General features: G+C 45.4%; 1 protein-coding gene across 5 annotated transcripts in view; it reads left to right on the forward strand.

The window, feature by feature from the left end:
- rapgef1b (Rap guanine nucleotide exchange factor (GEF) 1b) overlaps nt 1-17,502 on the forward strand; it is a 78,164-nt gene that overhangs the window by 52,057 nt on the left and 8,605 nt on the right. For 2 of the 5 annotated variants that reach the window (XM_056290204.1, XM_056290205.1), the window contains exons 7-15: nt 1,490-1,604; nt 1,861-2,047; nt 2,158-2,688; nt 3,435-3,637; nt 13,263-13,348; nt 13,511-13,616; nt 14,389-14,464; nt 14,851-14,935; nt 16,465-16,557. In XM_056290204.1, coding sequence (XP_056146179.1) covers nt 1,490-1,604; nt 1,861-2,047; nt 2,158-2,688; nt 3,435-3,637; nt 13,263-13,348; nt 13,511-13,616; nt 14,389-14,464; nt 14,851-14,935; nt 16,465-16,557 — 1,482 coding nt within the window. Of the gene's footprint in view, nt 1-1,489; nt 1,605-1,860; nt 2,048-2,157; nt 2,689-3,434; nt 3,638-8,283; nt 8,446-10,363; nt 10,511-11,060; nt 11,154-13,262; nt 13,349-13,510; nt 13,617-14,388; nt 14,465-14,850; nt 14,936-16,464; nt 16,558-17,502 lie in introns of all 5 variants that reach the window. The other 3 variants (XM_056290206.1, XM_056290207.1, XM_056290208.1) reach the window with 2 other exon arrangements.

The following is a 17,502-nucleotide window of genomic DNA, read 5'->3' on the forward strand; positions in this document are numbered from 1 at the left end:
GACCTGATTCAAGGTTCCTTCTTCTGTTTTGTCTCACGTCTCGTGCCACAGCAATAGGCCTTGTCTGTGCCGTGGCCTGGCCGCAGATATTTTCGGGAACATTAGTATTGTGGTTACGAAAAGAGAAGCATTATTTTTTTCATTGTTGACGTTTGCTTCTTTCATTGACCTTTTTTTTTTTTTTTTTTTTTTTTGCTGTCCTGTTTCAAGACAATTTGTCGTTTTATTAATGCTGTTTGACGATGTCTCACCTACCCCTGGTGAAGAATATAGTAGTTTCAGACTCTTGGTGTTCCAGGAGATTTTCCCCTATTTCTGTATCATTTTCTGATTTCAAAACCAAAAACAATTTTGAGAGATATATTTTCTCATAGAGCGACATATGATCTTGCAGTCGGCTCTGTGCCTAACTGTAGTCCACTGACTTCTGGTTTCTACTGCAGAAGTCATACCAGTTTCCTGTTTGTTGGCATGTTTTATTGACAATGGCATATTTTTCACAATGCGTGCAAGATTTACCATGGATAAATGTCAGCGACATGCACAGAAATGTCAACAAACTGTCACCTGCACCTACCAGCAAACTGGTGAAAAGTTTCAGGTTGTACATATCAAGTTACGTCCGTCCTTCTGGACCATAATTGTGGACGTAGCTTGATGTGACCGCTGCAGTAGAAACCAGAAGTCAGTGGACTACAGTTATGCACAGAGCCGATCGGGATCCAGTCGCTCAAAATCCCATGCTCCTTGTACTCTATGCTTTTGGTAGGGCATGCTTTGGTTTATTTGGTGGTCTGTCTCTTCTTTTCTTATGCTCTTTGCTCTCTTTCTTCCTCTCTATTTCTTTTCCCTTTGGTTCCTTTTTGTATTCTGGGACCAGAGCACAGTTGAGTGCTGATGCTGGCCAAAGGAGACCCACACAGAAGGAGAAGTATGTCAGCCCATAGGATCATCCCTTTCCATTATAACATCTCACCCTAGTCCCCATAATGACTCTGGATTGGATGAAAGTGCTTTTTGGCTTGCATGTTTGAGTTGTCCCAACGTTTTTATCTCATCTTGGAGTTTACTGAAGCATTCGCCATCCAATCAGAAGACAGTCCAGTGCATGAGAGTGTGTGACTGACCTACCCAGTGTGTTTCGCAGGCCTCTTTATGTGGCAGCCCCTTGCGTCCAGTGATGTTCTGCTCTTTGCCCCATTTTGACCTGGTATTAACTTACTGAGAGAATTCGGGTTTGTGAGCGGGAAAGTTCCATGTCAAAGCTGCGAAAGGCAAACCTGAGACACCATCACTGTCATCTCAATATTGACAATTTCCAGGAGGGATGATAACGTGTGTGTTCATGTATCCATACACTATTTGTGTGTGTGTATACATGTCGGTGAAAGTCTAGTGTGCTTGCCTTTTTGTCCATTTTCAAGTAACTTATATGAAACAATGTCCAACCTTCTTGGTTTTTACTTGCTGTTTATTTATCTGTCAATAGTCCTCCACCTGCCTTACCCCCTAAGAAGCGTCAGTCAGCCCCCTCACCTACCCGGGTGGCCGTGGTCGCCCCAATGAGTCGTGGCTCTAGCTTGCCCTGCAGTGTTCACAGACAGGTAGGGTGCTTGGAGCTTTCCCAATGAGATGCAAGACATAGTAACCTGGTGTTCTATCATGGCAGAGAGAACGTGGTACCAATCACTCAATCAATATCAGACTAGACCCTGCTGGAGGAGACTGTATTGTGTAACAAATGTCAATTACACCACACCAACACAAATCAATACACATTAGCCTTACAAAAGCTTTAGGAAAACACTGGGCCTTAAGAAAGGCTAGTACGTTTATATTTTTTTTCCTTTGTATCCTCAGCAGCAAGATTATGAGCAGGAGTTCCTCCAGCGGCGTTTTTCAGGGGGCAGTCAGTCATACGGGGGTGACTCCCCGCGCCTCTCTCCATGCAGCAGCATGGGGAAACTCAGCAAGTCTGATGAACAGCTCTCATCCCTGGATCAGGACAGTGGCCAGTGCTCCCGCAATACCAGCTGTGAGACACTTGGTGAGAACTTAGATACAAACAAACTTTGGATAAGTGCTGAATACTGAAATTATTAAATGTTATAGTTTGATGTTAAACCCCTAATCTGTACTCTCTGTTCACCCTTCTAGACAACACAGAGAATTATGACCCAGACTATGACTTCCTCCACCAGGACTTGTCTGTTGGGGACAGCCTGCCCTCAGCTCAAGTAGGAGGGTGCCTGAGCCCCCTGCCTGAGTCTCACAGCGAGTCCTCTTCCCCAGTCCCAGGCCAGCACCCGTCACATCCTCGCTTCAGTGCCCCTCTACCCCAGCATCCTCCAGAGTACTGGAGCCCCCAGCCAAACCAAATCAATCCCCTACACCTATCCCGTATCAGCGCACCCCCTGCCCTGCCCCAGAAGAAGCGGCGAAGCACCCAGGTCTCACCCTTCCCTGACACAAGTAGTGGTTCAAGGGTGCTATATGAGCGTTACCCTTCCCAGTATGACAATTTGTCAGAGGAAGAGCTGCATCCCACACCACCCTTTCCCCTTTTCACGCCGATCTCGCCCATGCCCCAGTCCAATGGGGGTGTGTTTGTGGCTCAGTATATGGCCAGCGAGAATGCAGATGTCCCAGCCAGCCCCCCTCCTCTGCCAGAGAAAAAGAGCAAACACAGTAAGTGGGCGAAAGGAATGAGGGAGAGGTACTAGGCCTTTCACAGAGAATGTTGAATGGAAGGGCACTAAAAGACAGGAGGCAAAAGATGATGAGTTTATTTCATTGAAGCATAGCTTATGTCAAGGGAATCGTTCACTCTGAATAGAGGCAGGAAGTGAATTCCAGGATGTGCCACAATGGGTCTGGCTCCGCACGCACCAAGGGCAAATTTTGGTCATTTCCTTACATGCCCCTCACGTCACTTCCTCACAAGCTACTGTATTATGTCATTACATGAGATCACCTCTTCCTGCTGTCTCATACTGAAAATACGCAAATTATTGCAGTTAGATATGAGGAAGTCTGCACGTATGATCTGAGTTGTGGTATCTGTTATTTTGATGTTAGTTGTAATATCTGCAAAGTAATTGTGACAGTGAACAACTGACTTGTGGTTGTTTTACATGCTCCTCCCAGCTATATTAATGCACTAAAGAAAAGGGTAAACCCCAAAACGCATGATATGACCTCTTTAAAAAATAAGAAAAGTCAAGTATAAGTGTTATCTGTCTTTATTTTTGGGGCATTCAGTCAATTATTTATTGTATTGATTGAAGATAGGATTTAAGATGGGAATTAAGTCTTCAAAAGGAAAAACTCAAAACGAACAGTAGATAGATAGATTGATAGATTGATTGACTGATTGACTGATTGATTGACTGACTGATTGATTGATTTAATGTCTCCTCCTTCTGCCTCTTCAGTGCAGCAGTACATGCAGTTTGTAGAAGACTACTCAGAGCCCCAGCCCTCCGTGTTCTACCAAACGCCACAGAGTGAGAGCATCTACGAACAGCGTAACAAGCGCTTCCAGGAGGTCTATGGGTTCAATGACTCCTTCAGCAGCACTGACTCTGTCCATGAGCCACTGCTTCCCCCAGCCTTGCCCCCCAAGCAGAGGCAGCTGGTGAGAAACCACTTAGCATACGTACACACACACACACACACACACACACATTTTCTTTCTATGCAGCTTTGTCTCATATCCTCCAGAATCCTGAACCCAGAATGGTGACCTTTGAGAGAAAAGTAGCAGCTGTGTTAAAGGGCCATACCAGTGTTTTTGCATGTTTTAGCCCATTCACTAAAAATTGCCTATACTCCAGTCCATTTTCCAAAGCATACCAGTTTTTTAATATTTTTTAACAATTTCCCAAGTTCCCTATTTCCTCCCATGCTTTCGGGTGATAAACCGACCTAAAAATTCTCTGCTTCTCAGGTTTCATGTCTGTTGTCATGAAGATGTCATTGGTGCTTGAATCTCGTTTGTGAAACAAGTCTTTCCCCCTGGACTATTTTCTGGTGGAGACATACATTCTGTTGTAGCGTTCCCTGTTGCACTTCCGTAAACAAACCACACCAGGCAACTTCTGACATCAAATCCATGCGTTCGACTGTATGGAGTGGCCCAGTCTGATGTCATTTAGCAGCAGCTTAAGGTCGTCACAGGTGATGGATGGTTCATTGTCTCTAACCCCATATGATTTTTCATTTGAAAAAAACAATGTCACCTCAAATACGGTCTGTGATTCAGACAGGGAAAAGCCACTGATGGTTTTTTTCTGAGTTAAATCTGAGTAAATTAACTTACTCACAAGGAGCCTATTGCTAATGAGATGCTAATCATTCAGAGTCTGACCACAACTTGAACTGCAGCACAAAGGTGCAAAGTCCTTACCTCACAACATTAGCACTGTAAATCCTTCCAGCTCCTTCTCCACTTTTGTCCATGTCACCGCTAGCAGGATGGCTGGTTGCTTTACTGCTCGCTGCAACCTCAAGTCAGATTTGCAGTATTTCACTTGCTGTGTAGCTTTTTTCCCTTGCAAGCTTGAGACTAGCTGCTGGAGAATGTGGTGTGATGACGTCTAAGTAGGGGTGTCACAATTCTCCAAATCCACGATTTGATTTTCGGTTTTAAGGTCACGATTCAATTCGATTTTCAATTTACATGGGGGGGTTTTTTTCAGCACTGACGGCTATGCCATTGTTAGACTATTGAGGCTTGATTTGTAAAGATCAGCAGATCATTGGTTTTATGCCCTGAGAACTGTCATTTACATTTTAAATTCTTCTTTAATAAGATAGGCTAGGCGGTATCAAGTGTTATATAACCGCCGTATTTTTTTTGGAATGTACTGCATTAAGGTCATATGGTCAAATTTGAATAATGTATTTAAAATGTAATAACAATAACATATTTCGCCAGTCAGTTGGGAACAAAGTAGTTTTTCTGTCAACGGTGCGTTCGTTGTTGACAATTCACGGGGAAGGCAAAATGTCGCCACACCAGTGACTTCGGGGAAGCAGGAGGATTTCCCAGTTCTGTTGTTCCTCCATCATCCCCAACTCCGGCAGTGGCCACGGTGTCTCAGTGAGTGCATTTGCAGGCCACTGGTAAGCTATGCTGAGTCATCTTTAAAGTGTTTTTTTGGTATTTTGGACATGCACCAGATGTGTGCAAGTAGGCGGAGATGGAGAGGAAAAAAGTACTGGGAGAATCGCCGATCCTGCTTTTGATTTCAAAGGTCATAATCGAAAGCTGATTCGATCGATTGTCAATTTAGAATCAAAATCGTGACACCCCTACTTCTTAGTCACGCAACACTGTAGTCCCATTGTTCAAAAGTTAATGATTTCGATAACATTGGTCTTGTGAGTAAATGACTGCTTTAAAATGTGTAATAGTGGTACCATAAGACAACTTTTGACTCTATAGAACAAATTTGGTAGGTGAATGAACCCCTTGTGAACACAGGCCTCACTTGGAGAGATTTAGTTTTCGCAAATGGGAATATATGGGATTCTGACGTGTGAACCATCCGCCATCTTTCAGCTAGTTTTGTGCTACAGGATGATGATGTGGCTAAGCCACTATTTTGTTCTGCAATGATAACAACGTAAGTTTGTTGAAATGAATAATGGCAGCAGCATGCTCACTTCATTGTGATGGATTACACAGTTTCAAGTCTCAGCAGGCTTGATTTTGATACCATGCTGAAATAAATGGAAAACAGTGACTGCCTGGAAAGTGGAAAAACATATTCAAAAATCTAAAAAACCATGACATGCTTTAGAAAACGGTCAACAGAAACGTGAAGTATATGCAATTCATGGTAAATAGGCTAATGCATGCAAAAAAAAAACAGTATGGCTCGTTTAAGTCCAGATCCAGCAGTGTTGATGGTAAGTTGATGTTTGTGAGACTCTCTTCTTGCAGATGGAAATTAGCTTATTGGCATAACTGGTTCAGACTATGTGGAAACAAACTGTCTCAACAAAATGCCTGAAAGTGCTAAGTTCATTTCCCTTAAGTGGAAAAACAAAGCCATCAGGTAGCTGCCACTGATAGCAGTGGTTACTACCCAGAAATAACAGGTAACCTACAATCCTAAGAGATATGGATACTCTCTATGGCTACAGTTCAATGGCAGACCACTCTACTAAACAGATGTAAATTATAATAAAACTCTGGAGCTCGTTGGTCAGATTGTAAATCTGCGCTTGATTCAGAACATCACTTATGCCAGCTGGGTAGAGGAGAAGGGAGATGAATTGAAGACGAGGAGCAAGAGTTGCATTCAGGGATGGAACTGCATTTCAGTTGTAATTTTAATCAGTTTTCCCTTGAACCTCCTCCTATCTTGTCATCAGTCCCGTCAGCTTCCTAACTCTATCTCTCTCACTTTTTCTGTGACACAGCAGACAACTGTGTGTATGGCGATGCTCGGTTTTCACCGGGAGATAACGCTAGCCCTTATCGGGCTCACATCAGATCCAGTCCACTTATCTTAATCTAGGTCAGCGTCTAGGTTAATTGAGACAACTGTCTGACAGACAGTCAGTGGAGAACAAGATCCCCGTAGGACGGGCCATTCATCTGTGGAGGTTAGATTGTAGTCCATGTAGACCACTCTCCTGAGCAGATGTAAATTGTAATAAAACTCTGGAGTCAAGCTCGATGGTCAGATTGTAAATCTGAGCTTGATTCAGAACACTGCTTTTGCTGGCTGGGTAGAAGAGCTTTAATATTCAGTTATATTCTGCTATAATTTGCCTCTGGGATAGTTTTATTGATAGCATAAAGAGGAACAGCATTTGCCATTGTTTTCTCACTAATAGGAAGTATCTAATATTTGGCCATGACTAGGTTGACAAACTGGTCTTTGGTGGGCCTTAAAGCTTAACAATCTTTTTGATGACAGTGAACTGAAAATGACATGGTACCCCCAGGTGGAGATGTCTCACAGCACTATAGGCAACAAGTAGATGATTTCACCGAGGAGCCGTCTTTAGCTAGCTAGTTACACAGACTGTTCCACCAAGGACGCCTTAGAGGGGGGGCATCCAGGTAGCGTAGTGGTCTATTCCGTTGCCTACCAACACGGGGATCGCTGGTTCGAATCCCTGTGTTACCGCCGATGTTTGTATGTGTCCTGGTCGCTGCACTAGCGCCTCCTCTGGTTGGTCGGGGTGCCTGTTCGGAGGTGGAGGGAATAACGTGATCCTCCCACGTGCTATGTCCCCTTGGGGAAACTCCTCACTGTCGGGTGAAAAGAAGCGGCTGGCGACTCCACATGTATCAGAGGAGGCACGTGGTAGTCTGCAGCCCTCCCCGGATCGGCAAAGGGGGTGGAGCAGCGACCAGGATGGCTCAGAGAGCGGGGTAATTGGCCAAGTACAATTGGGGAGAAATAGGGAGGGGGGGGGGGACGCCTTAGAGAAAGTCTTGGCCTTTTTCTTTTTGTCCATTGTCGTCCTCCTCCTGCCACCACCACTCTTTAGAGCCCCGTCCACAGCTTTTATATTTATCATTCTGTCGTTTGAGTGGAAAGTCAAAATGTGTCGGTCTCTGCCTGCTGCAAGGCCTAATCTGGCCTCATGTTTTAGACTTGATGAGCTAGTGGCCCAGTGGAATAAGCCTGTTTGCCCCCTCTATAAGCCCATGTTCCAGGATTATACGCTTTGGCGACTTTACACAGCTTTGCCAAAAACAAAAAAAAAGTCATTTCATCTGAGTGGATAAGCAAAAAGAGGGGAGGGGGTGTCATATTGGCCCTGTTTAGAGCTTGACGTAGTTGGCCTCATTTCTTTAAAACCCTTAAAGCTCTGGCCATAAGAAAGAGGTTTTACAGGCCCGTCACATCAGATGTGCATTGACAAGTATGTGACCTATTCAGGCCACAGGACCTTCTGGTGATTGTGACTTTCTAGGAAGACCTTTGCCTTAACAGGTTTATACTCATATTTACATATATTTTAATCAGTCTTCAAGGACACAGTCAGCGTTATCCATGGCGTGTCTGTAGTCAACAGACACAAATAAATGTATTTCTGCTATACCACCACAGCCACCCTCAGCTTTCACTACTTTACTCTGCCGCTGAACTTTGATTAAATCTGCTCTAATTCTGCTTCCTGCTTACTATTATAATCACCTGTTCCCTCTCTTTCTTCTCTTTCTCCCTAACAACCTGGTTTCCTTCTCCCACACCTCCTTACTCCCGTCACTTTCACCCCCTTTCTTCGTTTCCCTTTCTACTTCCTTCTCAGGCTTCCCACTCTTCTTCCCCTTCTTCCTCCTCCTCCTCCTCTCTCTCCTACCACCTCCAGCCGTCTGTTGCGGCCATGGAGGAGGTGGGCTCTGGGCTGGGCCTCAGCATGTCCGTCTCTAACTCCTACCTGATTGGCCAGGCCTCCTTGATCACACCCACGGTGAGTCCCCCCCAAGTCTCTGCCCCCGGCTAGGCTGCCATGTGGTCTCGAGCCAGTCCAGGGGCGGCTTGACCTGTGTGTGCCGTCTCTTGTGATATCAGTTGGCCACCTGTCCCTACCATTTCCTTTTTGATGAAGCCATATTTGAAGTTTGTAGTTTGGTTGTTGTGTGATTCTCAGTTTTATTCACCCGCTCGTCTGATGCCTGCATTTATGTGTGTGTTTTGTTGTTGTTTTTGTTTTTGTTTAGTCATGTTTTTGGCTCACACATTGGTCATGATATGATAATGGCGTGCTAATATATGATTGTCTGCCAATGAGTGTGTTCACTTACCTGTTGTTGTATTTGTGGTGCAGCTATCTATGTCGTGGTGGAGCATTTCATGACATTAAGTGAAGGCTCGTTCTATCACCCATGCCGTGTTTTCCAGTTTGCTTTGGTGATGCAGTCAGCCAGTTGAGTATCCTCAACAAAATAAAGTCTAAAGAGAAGCTCAAATATGATATCGGTAAAGACCAGCGAGCCTTTGGAGGCACCTTGAAAACAACAGAACAATCATTTGTACGTCTAGCTGCAATTCTGAACAACCCTGGAGTAGGTTTTGATTAATGAGAGTCAAGTTTCAGTGCTAACACAGTTGGGCTGGGGTCACCCTTTGTGGACCAGGATGTGAGTGACTGTGGTTTGGTCAGGGCTTTGGGGTCTGGGTGGGGCGGAGGGGCGGGGGGGGGGTGGGGGTGGGATTGACCCAGGTTTTGGGCGCTCACTGGGAGCAGCAGTGTGGATGTCCCTTAGGATGTACAATGGAATGCAACGCCAGATGGACCCTGATGGAAAACACATTCTTCCTGTTTGCTGCTCTTCCTCCTCCGACTTCTCTTTTTTTTTTTTTTTTTTTTTTTTCTGCTCTTGTCGTCTTTGTCCTGTCGGTCCTCTCTACATTTCTGTGCTTCTATCTCTATCATAACTAACCCCCACCCCCGACATACACGCAGACATGCATGCTCACACAAATGTGCACACCCTCATACATACACCCAATCTAGCCTTCTGTGGCCCACCCCCCCCCCCCCCCGCAGCCCCACACCTCCCGTTTGTCAGTTCCAGTGGAATGTTTGCATTCCTGAACTCCCTGGGGAGTGATGTTTTGGGGGGGGGTGTCATGGGACAACGGGGGGGATGCAGAGAAAGGTGAGGTTTTTCATTTGTTGGGTGGAAAGAGGAGTAAATATTAATTTGTTCATTTAAATGTGGAAATATGTGTTGCCCTTGTTATAGGCCTGTTATTTTTTTTTTTCCATTTCAACGTGGATTCTCAGACTACCACCAGGATAGAATTGGGGAGATGTGTGGCACTGTGTGTGTGTGTGTGAGTGTGTGTGTGTGTGTGTTTGTGTGTGCGTGCAGGAGGCAGTGTTTATCAGTGATCTCTGTGTGTCCCGCTCTGTGCTGGTACGCTGAAACAGAGCTGGTATGTAGGACCTGTCGCAGCAAGTTAAAACTACCTCTCTACAGACAGACATCCCCTCACCTGGCCAACATGACCACACACACACACATTCTGTCATGCTCAAGACTTGACCTGACACTACAGCTTCTGTTGAGAACAACAACAACTTATCTACCTCTGTCTCTCTGCATTTGAACGTGTCTGTCTTGTCTTTCTCCCGTGTCATCTCTAACTGCAGGACTTAATGGTATTTCTGTCACCATCAGTATCACTCGTGCCATATTTTTTGGTATATGTGTGTTAAGGACAGGCTCAATAGAGGTGTTGGAGATATTGTTTTCCTCTTTCTTTTTTTTTCTTCCTACTTATTGTTCAGCTTCTTTTTCTGCCTGTTCTTCCTTCATCTTTCTTGTCCCTTTAGCCCTGCCCTTTATCTTTCACGCTTTCATTCTTTTCATCAATCACAGAGCTTGGACCAGGTTGCCTTGACCAATGCCACTATTCTGGATGGCAGCGGGAGCGGGCCCAACTGTTCCCTGGCCGGCTCACTGGGCTCTGTGGCTGTCTGTCTCCCCTCTGAGCCCTCTTTTACTGACTCTCTCCACACCTCAGCGGTGAGCTTAGAGCATAGACAAAACACAAAATAAAGATTAGGGTCGTGAAAAAAAATGGACGCCTTGGGAAGGAACTAGACATGGAAGAAACTCAGAACGTTACACGATGTTGATTGTTAGAATTAAACACTGGATCCCTACCCGAGGCAGATTCGTGTCTGATTCGAGCACCGTGGTGTCAGTGTTGAACCTCGTGCAGTGGTCAGTGACTTCATTCACTAGCATTTTGCCGTCATTGTCACTGTCCACAAACTGTGTGCTCCTTGACTATTGGTCTGAAAAGAATCCTAGCAGAGGATCTTCCACTGCATGACACTTTGTGCCAGGAACTCATTACTTTTACAAACTGCACACACTACTGCCACCTGGTGGTCATGACGATATAGCACTCTTAATGGACCCAACTCTTAAGTGATACTAGACTTTGGCTAGCTGCTATCTGTTATAAGCCATACTTTCACACCTGACGTCCATCCCACCCTCAGCAAACACTTTCTACCCCTCTCCACTCCCTTATGCCGTGGTTTATGTCCCTCCTGTCTTCCCGTAGAGCGAGAGTGCAAATGACGAGGGCGGGGAGGGGGAGTATGTCAACCTGTACTCGTCCAGCCAAGCCAATGGAGAGCTGCCGCTCTCCCTCAGAGTAAGTAACTGGCCGCCAAAGGTTAAGGGTCAGTTCCATTTGGATCTCTCACCTCTTCAGGATATGAATCAACTGAAATTCAAAGTATCATTTGAAAAAGAAATAAAAAAGATTCTATTCAAACATTAGCTATTGCCACTTGTGCCACTTAATTGTGCTGGCAAATGGAAACTAAGGGTGTTTTTTTGGTTCATGTCTTGAATCGATGGAGCTGAAATGGAATTTGAATGGAGCCAAACCTGCCTGAGCATGACTTGAGATGACGGGGGTTTTGCCTGTGAGGAACCCGTGTGTTGTGATAGTGTCTGTCGAGAAGATGTCCATCCATTTGTTATTGTTCTGACTTCCTAGCCGGCGTTTACTGTCCCCTGACTGTGCTTCAACTGTAACTAGCATTTAATCTTGTTCTGATCTAACACCTGGTGTGGTGCCTCCTCCAAAGGGATTCTCAATGGTTCACTGGTTTTCAATTTTCCAATAACATTCCCCCCGTAACAGTCTTTCTGCCCCCGTGCATCTGTGACTATGTGCCTTGGTGTATATGTGTGTGGCGGCTCTTAGAACAACTCCCTGTCCGTGTGCATATGGGTTGGATTGAAGCTGTGTGTGTGTGTGTGTGTGTGTGTGTGTGTGTGTGTGTGTGTGTGTGTGTGTGTGTGTGTGTGTGTGTGTGTATGTGTGTGTCAGGAGGGTTGGGAGCACGACGGGGAACGTGTGCGTGGATGACTGTCTTGTACAATTCCCATTTGTGCGGTATTGGTGTGTGTGATCTGTGTTCTCCAGACGGTGCCTTTCTGTATTTCTGTAATGAGTCTTTTTGTGTTGGGATTATTTTCAAACGGTGCTAAAGAAGAAGTGACATTTTTATCAGTGGCCTTTTTTAAATCCAATCCCGGTTCTGGCCAGTGTTCGCTGCAAGCATTTGTGACGTGGTAGGTGTGTCGGGAGCCGACACAGAACCATTTTTATTTATCGGGTGTTGCTGTTGACAAGGTTTATTTTTCATGCATCGGTGAAGCATGGAAATACATTTGAGAATAATCCCTAGCATATTATTGACTAAGTAAAAATTAAATACTTGATAAAAAAAACTAGATCATATTATGTCTTGTGTCCACCTTTCAGTTTCGTAAAGTAAATAACAGCTATATATTTACCTATGGCGGCACGGTGGGCACAGTGGTTAGCACGGTCGCCTCACAGCAAGAAGGTCGTGGGTTTGAGCCCCGGGGAGTCCCAACTTTTGGGGTCATCCCGGGTCGTCCTCTGTGTGGAGTTTGCATGTTTTCCCCGTATCTGCGTGGGTTTCCTCCCACAGTCCAAAGACATGTAGGTCAGGTGAATCGGCCGTACTAAATTGTCCCTAGGTGTGAATGTGTGTGCATGTGCGTGTGCGTGTGTGTGTGTGTGGGCCCTGTGATGGCCTGACGGCCTGTCCAGGGTGTCTCCCCGCCTGCCGCCCCATGACTGCTGGGATAGGCTCCAGCATCCCCGTGACCCTGAGAGCAGGATAAGCGGGTTGGATAATGGATGGATGGATATTATTGACTAAATGAAAATGAAATACTTGATAAAAAAACTAGATCATATGATCTCATGTCCAACTTTCCGTTTCCTAAAGTAAATAACAGCTATATATTTTCCTTTTTTTCCTCCGTAGCCTTGTTTGTTTTCCTCCTTGTCCTCTGTCGATCCATATATGGCAGACAAATATTTTGCACTATTTTTTTTTCTATTAACATAAAAACCTCTTGGATCACTACGTGACCTAGCTTGAGTACAGAAACACCACAAATAACCCCAAAAACCTCACCGCTGTCTTGCATTGCAACACCGCTGTAGGACATAACAAGCGCAGGCCAGAAAGAATGCACACTCCGTGGAGTCAGAGGACATTCACCTTCGACAGGAGCGGCGTTCCCTGAAAAACGTTGGGATACTGTATGAAGCATCCCGTCTGTGTCCTCGCCAGGTGTCCTGCGTGAGATCTCGGTAGCGCGAGGTTTCTGTCACTGCATGGGCTCCCCTCTCACACACTATATATTGATTTATAGGCGGTTCATGCAACGAACAAATGCTGTGATGCTGACCCTCCCCTTTCCCCACCAGGAGACCATTACGGCTGATGACTTACTTCAGGACTCCACCCCTCAGACGCCCTCTTCCAATAACAAGGAGGCTTTGGAGAAGGAGAGGTAAGGCTGCCATTTAAATGTTTATATTCCAGCTTCGGTGTTGTTTAGTTGATGCAAGTTAACAGACCCGTTCAATCACTCCGGTTAGTTCTCGTCGGCCGTCCGTACTTCCTAAAGGGTTAGTGTGTCTGTGCTGATGGTTGTTGGGTTTGTGTGCTTTAGGAGGCAGAATTCTACAGAGTCGGCCGGGAGTGATGAAGAGGAGGTGGACGAACTCTCCCTTATTGACCATAAGGAGATTATGAGCAGGATAACACTAAAACAGGAAGTAAGACAACCTCCGTTACTGACCCTGAACGCTGTTGTTAGAGAAACATGATGTGATTATCTTTCATCTTTAGCTGTCTGATGTAATAAAGCACAAGCTTGCCATGTGACACAAGTTACAGACGTGATTTTCTGTGGGGTAAACAAACATTAATGGGACACTTGGCTGCACTACTGGGGTCCGTTGCTGCCCCCTGGAGTCGGTCTGCAGAAACTGCAACGCTGCAAATTTTCCCCCTCCACGTTTTCTTTTTTTTTTTTCTTTGTGGTGCAGTCTGACAGACAGATGTGAGTGTGTGTGTGATTATGTGCGACATGCTTATCCCTCTCTGCAAGGTCAGGACCGGTGGGACGCGGGAGATAACAGAGGTGGGGAAACAAGTAGGTACGGGAGGGAGGGATGACCGCTGTAGACAGCTTCAGCTGTACTGTATCGCTTGTGCTGGGTTGATTTGGCTCTGCAAGCAGCACACATTAGTCTCTCTCTTTTTCTCTATCTCTGTCATCAATTGAGCTGGTGCAGGGCAGGACAGGGAGAGGTGGGGGCTGTTCAGACGGCGGGGGGGCAGAGGAGGGGAGGTGAACCGAGGAGCAAGCTGCATTTTGGGCTAGACTGCATTCCTGTTTTAATCCTTATCAACTCAATTCTAGCATTTCTTCCTCGCCCGTCTCCATCTTTTCCTCGGTCTCTTTCTATCGCTCCCCCCCCCCCCCCATCTCTGTCAATCATTTCCTCTGATTCTGATTCTGGTTCTGATTTTTTTTTTATCCAGAATGACGATGGTCCTGACGTTCGGGCTGGATCAGGGGATATTCTGCTAGTCCATGCCACAGAAACAGACCGCAAAGGTACAGTACAGGAAAGATTTATGACTCGTCCTCACCTCTGCTCAGCATGTGTGTTATTGTGGTTGCAGGTCACTGGCGCAGCCTCATTTTGTAAGTTTTTGAATCTGTTTGAGCCTCAGAGAGCTCCAATTGCTCTATACTGAAAACTGTGATAAACATTTCTGTGGAAAGTATGGTTCCGTAGTATATGACTTATGCATGGGTGCATTTTTCAGCCTGGCAGTGGGATTATAATGAATGCCACCTGTCTTTATTTTTGGTGTAGTTACTCGGTCAGTCGGACGTGTGTAGCCTGCTATTCTGGCTCAGTTTTCCTTGGAAGTGTTTAGGTGGGCAATTGAAGGACTGAGCTGCAGGTCAACTGAAATACACTTCTTTCTTTGCAGATCTTGTTTTGTACTGTGAAGCCTTTCTGACTACATATAGGACATTCATAACCCCCGAGGACCTCATTAAGAAGCTACACTACAGATATCCTTTTCAAACTGCTCCACGTAGCCGTCACGGCTGTCAGCTTTTTCAACTTTTTAACTAGATGTGTTGTGTTCTTGTTGTTGTTTTATTTGGGTTTACACTTCACTGAGTCATGTTAATGCCCGAGTAACTTAAAAATTTCATACCTGGGAGCTACCCACTACAGTACGGGTCACTAACAGGCGGACCGCGGTCCGGGTCCGGACCCAGAAGCTGTCCTATCCGGACCGAGTCCAAAACGAGAAATTATTGAGAATTACTACTGTAACAAGAGCTTTACTATTTTAACCTGCTCAGCTTTTCTAGCGTTTTAAGGTACTGGTTTATCATCTCACGTGATGCTACTAGCCAATCAGATCTGCACTACAGTTACAGTCTTCCGTTGCTGACTGCAAAACTCATCCGTTGTACTGCTCAGGGACCTGTCAATAGCAGGTATTTGTTCGGTTTCTCTAGCCAGGGTTCCCAGCCATGATCTGAACCAGACAGTCATCACAGCCTTGCTTTTGTAACCACGGCCTACATCAGCACCATTAGTTAGGATGAAACACCGTAGTGATAATGTTAATATGTTGATTATAAACTTTGGTTCAATATAGATTTTAAAAGAAGCCCACCATGCAAAAAAAGGTAATGCTTGAATATTTGCACATTTGCTCTTGCTGCAAAACATTGAAAAACTCAACATTTAGTATAAGAAAGGAGACCCTTTTTCACAGAACAGGAGAGAATCTAGACTCCATCCCAAAATGAACCACACATTACCTGAAATATTTCCATAGATAGTCCACCCTGTACCCTAAAATGCAAAAGAATTTATATATTTGAATACCAGTAGCCCAGTGATTAGCGCTGTCGCCTCACAGCAAGAAGGTCCAGGGTTCGAACCCCGGGGTAGTCCAACCTTGGGGGTCATCCCAGGTTGTCCTCTGTGTGGAATTTGCATGTTCTCCCCGTGTCTGTGTGGGTTTCCTCCGGGTGCTCCAGTTTCCTCCCATAGTCCAAAGACATGTAGGTCAGGTGAATTGGCTGTACTAAATTGTTCCTAGGTGTGTGTGTGTGTGTGTGTGTGTGTGTGTGTGTGTGTGTGTGTTTGTGTGTGTCGGCCCTGTGATAGACTGGCGGCCTGTCCAGGGTATCTCCCCACCTGCCGCCCAATGACTGCTGGGATAGGCTCCAGCATCCCGTGACCCGAATTCAGATAAGCAGCTTGGATAATGGATGGATAGTACTAGAAAAGATACCTTTTTTCACAGAACAGGAGAGAATCTAGACTCCATCCCAAAATGAACCACACATTACCGGAAATATTTCCATAAACAGTCCAACCTGTACCCTAAAATACAAAGAATTGATATATTTGAATACTTCTTTACTTACCTGGGCCTTTTTTTTCACATTAGAACACTTCGAAAATTATATTTTTAAAAATTATAGAGTTCTGCATAACTTTTTATTTGACTGAGTATTCATCATGAATGAATGCATGTCTAGATCTGTTCACGTTCTCCTTGACCACAGTGCACATATACTAAGTTCTGCCACAGTCCAGATACATTCAAGAAGCGTGTTAGCAAAAACACCTTCTTCGTGCTGGTCCGTGTGGTCGATGAGTTGTGGTGAGTAGAACTATTTTTCTACCTTTTAAGCTACCAACCCAAAGGTTTTAAGCTACCATCCCAAGAGTTTTAAGCTACCATCCCAAAGGTTTTAAGCTACCATCCCAAAGGTTTTAAGCTACCTCCCAAAAGTTTCAAGCTACCATCCCAAAGGTTTTAAGCTACCATCCCAAAGGTTTTAAAATACCATCCCAAAGGTGTTAAGCTACCATCCCAAAGGTGTCAAGCTACCATCTCAAAGGTTTTAAGTGCAAACAAATGACTTTTTTTTATACTTGCTGATGCTGGTATATTATCCACAAATGTCCAAATCATGAGTTGTTCATTTTAATGGTTACTGTCAAGTAGGTCTTTCTTATGAGTGTCCGGTTGGCGTGGCGGTCTATTCCGTGGCCTACAAACATGGAGATCGCCGGATCAAATCTCTGTGTTACCTCCGGCTTGGTCAGGCATCCCTACAGACACAATTGGCTTTGTCTGCGGGTGGGAAGCCGGATGTGGGTATGTGTCCTGGTCGCCACGCTAGCGCCTCCTCCGGTCAGTCAGGGCACTTTTTCGGGGGGGAGAACTGGGGGGAATAGCGTGAGCGTCCCACGCACTACTTCCCCCTGGTGAAACTCCTCACTGTCAGGTGAAAAGAAGTGGCTGGCGACTCCACATGTATTGGAGGGGGCATGTGGTAGTCTGCAGCCCTCACTGGATCAGCAGAGGGGGTGGAGCAGCAACCGGGGCAGCTCAGAAGAGTGGGGTAATTGGCCGGATACATTGGGGAGAAAAAGGAAGAAAAAAATCAACAACAAGAAGTGGGAAAAACTATCTAACCTATAGCCTACGGCCTATTGTTTTATGTCTTCACTATGGTAGCCTAAAGCTCCTAACACATGACAAGTGTGAGGGTATCAGCTCACCGTGGAATCCTCCACATGATAAGCATCTAGTAGATGC

The sequence above is a fragment of the Lampris incognitus genome, chromosome 12 (genome assembly GCF_029633865.1).
Source record: "Lampris incognitus isolate fLamInc1 chromosome 12, fLamInc1.hap2, whole genome shotgun sequence".
NCBI lineage: Eukaryota > Metazoa > Chordata > Actinopteri > Lampriformes > Lampridae > Lampris > Lampris incognitus.